The sequence below is a fragment of the Tupaia chinensis genome, unplaced genomic scaffold, assembly GCF_000334495.1.
Source record: "Tupaia chinensis unplaced genomic scaffold, TupChi_1.0 Scaffold144472_1, whole genome shotgun sequence".
In the NCBI taxonomy this organism is placed as follows: Eukaryota; Metazoa; Chordata; class Mammalia; order Scandentia; family Tupaiidae; genus Tupaia; species Tupaia belangeri.
In genome coordinates, this window is record NW_006204331.1 from 491,773 (window position 1) to 498,000 (window position 6,228).

The 6,228-nt window shown below is 64.3% G+C and overlaps 1 protein-coding gene across 1 annotated transcript in view; it reads left to right on the top strand.

Moving 5' to 3' along the window:
• COL20A1 (collagen type XX alpha 1 chain) overlaps nucleotides 1-6,228 on the top strand; it is a 27,129-nt gene that overhangs the window by 16,604 nt on the left and 4,297 nt on the right. Inside the window, 8 exon segments of the mRNA XM_014583653.2 lie at nucleotides 394-532; nucleotides 3,094-3,236; nucleotides 3,371-3,480; nucleotides 3,591-3,749; nucleotides 3,928-4,005; nucleotides 4,344-4,430; nucleotides 4,814-4,867; nucleotides 6,095-6,190. Coding sequence (XP_014439139.2) covers nucleotides 394-532; nucleotides 3,094-3,236; nucleotides 3,371-3,480; nucleotides 3,591-3,749; nucleotides 3,928-4,005; nucleotides 4,344-4,430; nucleotides 4,814-4,867; nucleotides 6,095-6,190 — 866 coding nt within the window.

Sequence of the window (6,228 nt, forward strand, 5' to 3'; positions counted from 1 at the left end):
TGGGCACGCGCGGCAGTCGGTGGGGCCGGGCAGGGTCAGACCCCCCGGGGCCCTTGGTCACGCGAGGCTGCAGTGCTGGCCAGGGGCCCCATGGTGTGCGCTGCCAGTCCAGCCCTTGCCTCTGGGTCCCCTAAGCCGGGCACCTGGCAAAGTCGGCACTGGTGCCAGGAAAGGAGATGCCAGGTAGGCATGGCAGCGAGGCGCTCATGCCAGGTCCCACCCAGCAGTCCCCGCCACCCTCCTGGGTCTCCTCCTGGCTCCGTGGCCGCAAGCCCAGCCCCCTCTGCTACCCCAGCTGGTGCTCCGCACACCCCGTGGCCTGAATTTCGGCCCCTCCCCGCCCACTCCCGGCTCTGACTGTCCCTGATCTCCCCGGCCCACTGCACATCCCAGGGTTCGACCTGATGGTGGCCTTCGGCCTGGTGGAGAAGGAGTACGCCTCCATTCGCGGCATGGCCATGGAGCGCTCGGCCACAGGCAGCCTCCAGACCTTCACGCTCTTCAAGGACGCCCAGCTGACTCGCAGTGCCAGGTGCGAGGGACCTGTGCCCGGGCAGCGGGAGGACGCCGGCCAGACACTGCATCCCGCCCGTCCTCCTGAACCGGGGGTGGGGTGGGGAGGGCTGTGCCCAGGTGCGGGGGCTCCCAGAGCTGACCAGGCCCCTGAGCATCAGGTTGGCAGTGCAGACTGTGCCGCGCCCAACACGTGCTCAGGAACCCCGCGTGGGCAGCGCGAGAGCAGCCGTGGCCTCTCGTTAAGGACGGGCCGAACCTGTAGACGGGGCGCCGCCAGCTTACGCCGCTGGAGGGCTCGTGCTCCGTCTGCTCTTCCAGCCTGACTTGGCGAGTCTGCCAGTGCCCAGATCTGTGAGGTGTGAGTCTGGAGAGCAGGGGGTGGGCCTCAAGGAGCCACGCCCAGCGAGGCCGTCAACCATACCCTGGGCTGGGCTGTGCACAGTGGGATTGTCCCCAGTTAAATAAAAAGAGTTTTAAATTAGAAAAGTAAGTCAGGGCCAGAGGATGGCGCAGAGCTTAAAGTGGCCGGATCCCACATAGCCAACTGCATGGTTCAAGTCCTGCACCCAGCGGCCCGAAAAACACACCAGGCTTATGTTCACACGTTCCCAACCCTGGGAGGTGGCAAGGCAGAGAAGGCATTGCAGCGTGGCCACCCCGGGCGCTTTCTCTTCCCTCCTTCTCTCTCTGGCTCTGATGAGCACACGTGTTCTACTTGAAAAAACAAAAATATTTTTTGAGAAATTTTTGCTATAAGGCGCAAGCCCTCACCAGAGGTCGACTACATGGGAGTCCAGCAACATAACCGTTACACCATCCGCTTGTCCCGCAAAGATTAACAACAAAAAGTGACTCATACCCTATCATAGAAAAACATCTTTATGGGACCAGCAGATGGTGTAATGGCTACATCGCTGGACTCCACATAGGTGACCGCAGTCGCATGTGCATGTGTGCCCAAGATCCCGAGAGGAGAATGGAGGAGAAGGGATTGCGGCGTGGCCATCCCCCCTGGGGGGTGATTTCTCACTTTCTGTCTCTCTATCTCTTTCTCTTTCTGGTGAGCGCATGTGCCCTATACCAAAAACCTCTCCATAAAAAAGAGAAAAACGTCTTTAAAGTTATTAATTTTTTCCCCTGAGAAAGACTCAATACCCCCAGCAGGACCCTCACACTCCCGTCCACCCACCGTAGCCCACTGGGATCTTGGGACATACCTGTGGGCCCCTCCGTATCTGAGGGGTGGTCCTAGAGCCCTGCTGGCTGCCAGCCCTGTGGGGCTGAGGCCCAGCGCTCTCTGGAGTGTGTCCCAGGCAACCAGTCCTGTGCTGCACCGGTCTGCAAGTTGTGGTCTTCATGTCTTTCCGGAACATTTTCCGCCCACACCAGTTGGCCCATGCAGAGCCACGGGTGAGTGCGGAGTGCGGACCACATAGAGACCACGGCACTGCCTGGCCAGCCAGCTCCCCATGGCCCCCTCCCCTGGCTTGTGGGGTGGGGTAGGCTCTGCTGGGCATGGCTCCCCTCGTCACACTGGACAGCCTCATGGCCAAACCAAATGACAGTCGCCATCCCCAGGCCACCCGGTCTCCCACTGAGCTTGCCAGTCCCGGCTGAGGGTCGCAAGTCCGGTTTCTGTGCCAGCGTCTGCTGGGCAAGCGGGTTCCACTCCGGGGAGGGGGCACTCTGCCTGGAGCCCCAGGGCAGCTGGAGGCCCCTGCCAGCTCCCAGCTCCCGTTCCTGTTCCAGACAAGCAGCCCAAGCTCAGGCTGCAGCTGCTGTCCCTGAGCCCTCACAGTGGGGCGCTCCTTGCTGAGAAGTGGGGAGATGCCCCTGCAGGTGGGGACACAGATGTCGCTTGGCTCAGGCGGGTCACCTGCGCAGGTGTGGTCACCACCATGGTTCTTGCCAGGAAAGGCCCTTTTCTGGGATGGCCAAGAGGGCACCTGGAGGAGGCGGCAGATGAGGCAGAACCCCTAGGCAGTTGGGATGTGGGTGCCTAGGCCCTGGTCAGTGTTCAGGAACTGCAGGATGTGGCTGGGCTGGGCTTTTGGGTCTGGATTTGTACCCTAAGAGCAAGTGAAGGCCAAACGGAGGGACTGTGGGCCGCCAGCCAGAACTCAGTGTGTGACTGGGTGCTCCAGGGCCTGCCCCGCCCCTCGGGGACCTGCCGGGCTCCATCTGGCCCTGCTCTCCTGGCACACACAGGAGAGTGGGGTTGTGAGGAGCGGCTCCTGAGGGTAGAACTGTGACCCCTGGCCCCACCCCCAAGGCCCAGGGGAGGGGAGGCGTGAGGCCATGCTGGGTTGTCTTAGGCATGTGTTGGGCTGACCTGCTGCGGTGGGGTCCTGTCTGGGCCTCCGGGGAGGGCAGGAAAGGCTGTGTGTACAGCCACGTGCCTCTAAGACAGCCTGTCCTGTGTCACTTGTGGACAACCAAGTCAGAGGAGGCCCTGCTCGGCCTGTAGACCCTGATTCTGTCCCACTGGGCTCTGGGGAACTGACAGTCTCGATGTTGCCCTGCAGCTGGGAGGGGCATGCAGGCCAGAGCAGCTGGCTCACAGCACCCCCTTCACAGTGACGTCCACCCGGCCGTCCTCCCACCTGAGCACACCATTGTCTTCCTCGTACGCCTGCTCCCCGAGACGCCCCACGAGGCCTTCGCACTGTGGCAGATGACGGCCAAAGACTTCCAGCCTGTCTTCGGGGTTCTGCTGGACGGTGATGCGGGGCCCTTGCTGCTCTGGGCTGTTGCGAGGGCTGGCGGGTGGGGCTCCCCCAGAAAGCAGGCGCCCCCTGCCAGAGTCCTGGCTGTGTCCTTCGCCCCGACTTCACTCTGCCTTCCCATCCGGCAGCTGGCAGGAAGTCCCTGACCTACTTCAACCGCGACCTTGGCGCTGCCTTGCAGGAGGTCACGTTCGACCTACAGGACGTGAAGAAGATCTTCTTCGGGAGCTTCCACAAGGTCCAGCCCTCCCTGCAGGCTCTGCCCAGCTGGTCCCATCAGGACGCAGCATGTCTGGCCTGTGAGGTCCTGTGAGCTTGGACAGTGCTGATGCTGTAGTGTCCCCACAGGTACACGTGGCCGTGGGCCGCTCCCAGGTCAGGCTCTATGTGGACTGCCGGAAGGTGGCGGAGCAGCCCATCGGGGAGGCGGGCAGCCCACCCACCGCTGGCTTCGTTATTCTGGGGAGGCTGGCCAAGGCCCGGGGCCCCTGGAGCAGCTCAGCCACAGTGAGCATGCCTGCCCCTCCCTAGCCCCCACCCCACCCCCACTCCCACCTTCGTCCTCGCTCGGCTGGTGGCCCAGCCCTCTGACCTGCCTGCCCTCGCCCTACTCGGGGGCCCGCCCGCTGACCTGCCTGCCCTCGCCCTACTGGGGGGCCCGCCCGCTGACCTGCCTGCCCTGTAGCTTCAGCTGCAGATGCTGCAGATCTTGTGCGGCGACTCCTGGGCCGACCAGGACCACTGCTGTGAGCTCCCAGCATTGGTAGGTGTAGGCGGCGGTGGACACCCGGCCCCACTGAGGAAGAGTGAGGAGTGCCCACTGAGTCGGGCAGTGAAAGGCCCACTGCCTCACTGCTCTGCTGTGAGAGATCAGGGCAGGCCTCCTGGAAGAGGCAGCCTCGAGGGCCAGAGAATGAGCTGGGCTGGCTGGCTGATAGAAGCCTAGAGGCCCAGGGTAGGCCGGATGGGGTGCCCTGGACCTGCTGTGCCCTGAGGCCCTGAGCCTGGGTGGGTGTGGAGGCTGCCCTAGAACCCAGGGCTCCCGAGCTAGACAAGAGCTATGAGAGGCTCCTTGAGGGAGTAGGACCTCTTCTCTTCCAGAGGGGTGGGGAGACGTGCCCAGCCTTGCCTACTGCCTGCACCTGCTCTTCTGAGACCCCCGGGCCCCCGGGTCCCCAGGGACCTCCGGTGAGTGCCACAGCCTCGCCCCTGGGGAACCGGGGCCTCTGTCAGCACAGCCCCTCACCTGAGCCTGGCCCTGAGCCTCCCTGAGCCTCTCAGGTGCCGCTGCCAGGCAGGGGTGGGGCCCAGGCCAGCTGTGAGTCGTGGCCACATGAGGCCTTTGTCCTCCGCAAGTACCCGGGCTGTACGGCTCAGCTCACCTGCAGTAGGTGCAGGGCCTCAGGGAGGCAGCTCTCCCGGCCTGGCCCACCAGGGGGTGCCAGCGAGGCTACCTGTGCCAGCGGGGACGGGAGGGCTGCCAGAGGGTCTTGCTCAAAGCCCCTCCATGCCAGTGAGGGTGGGCGGGTTGGTTGTGGTGCTGGGGTCGCTCAGCCCTCGTGCCTCTGCAGGGCCTCCCTGGCAGGAGCGGCACTCGTGGAGAGCAGGGTTTCCCAGGGCCCAGGGTAAGTCCCGAGGTCCGGGAGGTCGCTGGGGTCTCCTCTGCACCCCAGGAGAATGCAGGGTGCGAGCCGCAGACAGGCCACTCACGGCTGGGCTGGGAGGGGGGCGGTGAGCTGTGGTGCAGCCCCCCCTTCCAGGCTGTCTTCCAGAGAGTCCTGGCAGCAGTGTCGTGGTGGCACACTGCCCCTCGGGGATGGCCGCGAGCCAGTGCGCACGGTGCTGGCACACCTGCCAGGCACGGTCTCCAGCCGAGGACGCGTTGTGCACGGATAGCCGTGATGTGAGGGTGTCCGGCCGCCATCGCAGACACGCCGCGACACTGGCGACCCGGACAAACTCTCACTGCAGCTGCTGGGCGGAGGGTGGACAGCCATGCTGGGGGTCCAAGGGCCCCACACCCGTAGGCCGAGGCAGGCCAGCTGCTGGACGCGCCAGGCCGTTTTATCTGGGCTTCTGCGGGAGCAGCGTGCACGTCCTTGGGAAGGCGCGAGGACCCGCCCCTTCTCCGCTCTGCTCCCTACTTTCCCCTATTACTTTGTGGGCGCAGGTACGCCGTGGAGCCGCCCGCGTCTGTGCCGGGAGGTGTCGCGCCACCGCTGCCTGGCCTTGCTTGCGCCCTGCGTGCCCATTCTGACCTTGGCGCTCACACCCGCGTGGCGACACTGTTCTGTCTCCTGAGGCTTCTGGGTTCAGTACGCAGTCTCCCTAGTCTGGGAGTGGAGACGCCTGCTCTCCCCACACCTGATGCCTTGGGCCCGAACTGTGGGTTCGCTCAGTCTGCTGTGGCCGAGCTCCGCCAGCCGCCAGCCTCAGATACCCAGCTGCCTGTGCGGTGCAGGCCTCTGTTCACCCCAAGGACCACGCTTTTTGAATTATTCCAGGTCTGAGGCCAGCAGGTGGTAAGGCGGTTAAGGCGCCAGACTGTCACATGACCCACCGCGGTTCAAGTCCCAGAACCGGTGGCTTTAAAACTCACACCAGGAATGTGAGCATGACCGAAATCCCAGGAGAGTGGAGGAGGAGGGGTTCTGGCACGGCCATCCCCCTGGGAGTGATTTCTCACTTTCCCTCTCTGTCTCTCTCTGGAGAATGTACACTCCACATGCCCAAATCCTAAAACACGAAAATGCTGGTACCCAGAGCTCACAGGTGGCTGGGCCATGGCTGGGGGCTGTGGGGGCTGTGGGAGTTTGCATGCCTTCCCAGCCCTGCCCCACCTACGTCTCTAGGGGGAGCCCGGGCCACCTGGACAGAAGGGACCTGAAGGCCCTGGAGGTCAGCAGGGGTCACCGGGGATGCAAGGCCACACAGTCCAGGGCCCAGTGGTAGGTACACCCGTCCCCGCCCCCCCCCCCCCCCCCCC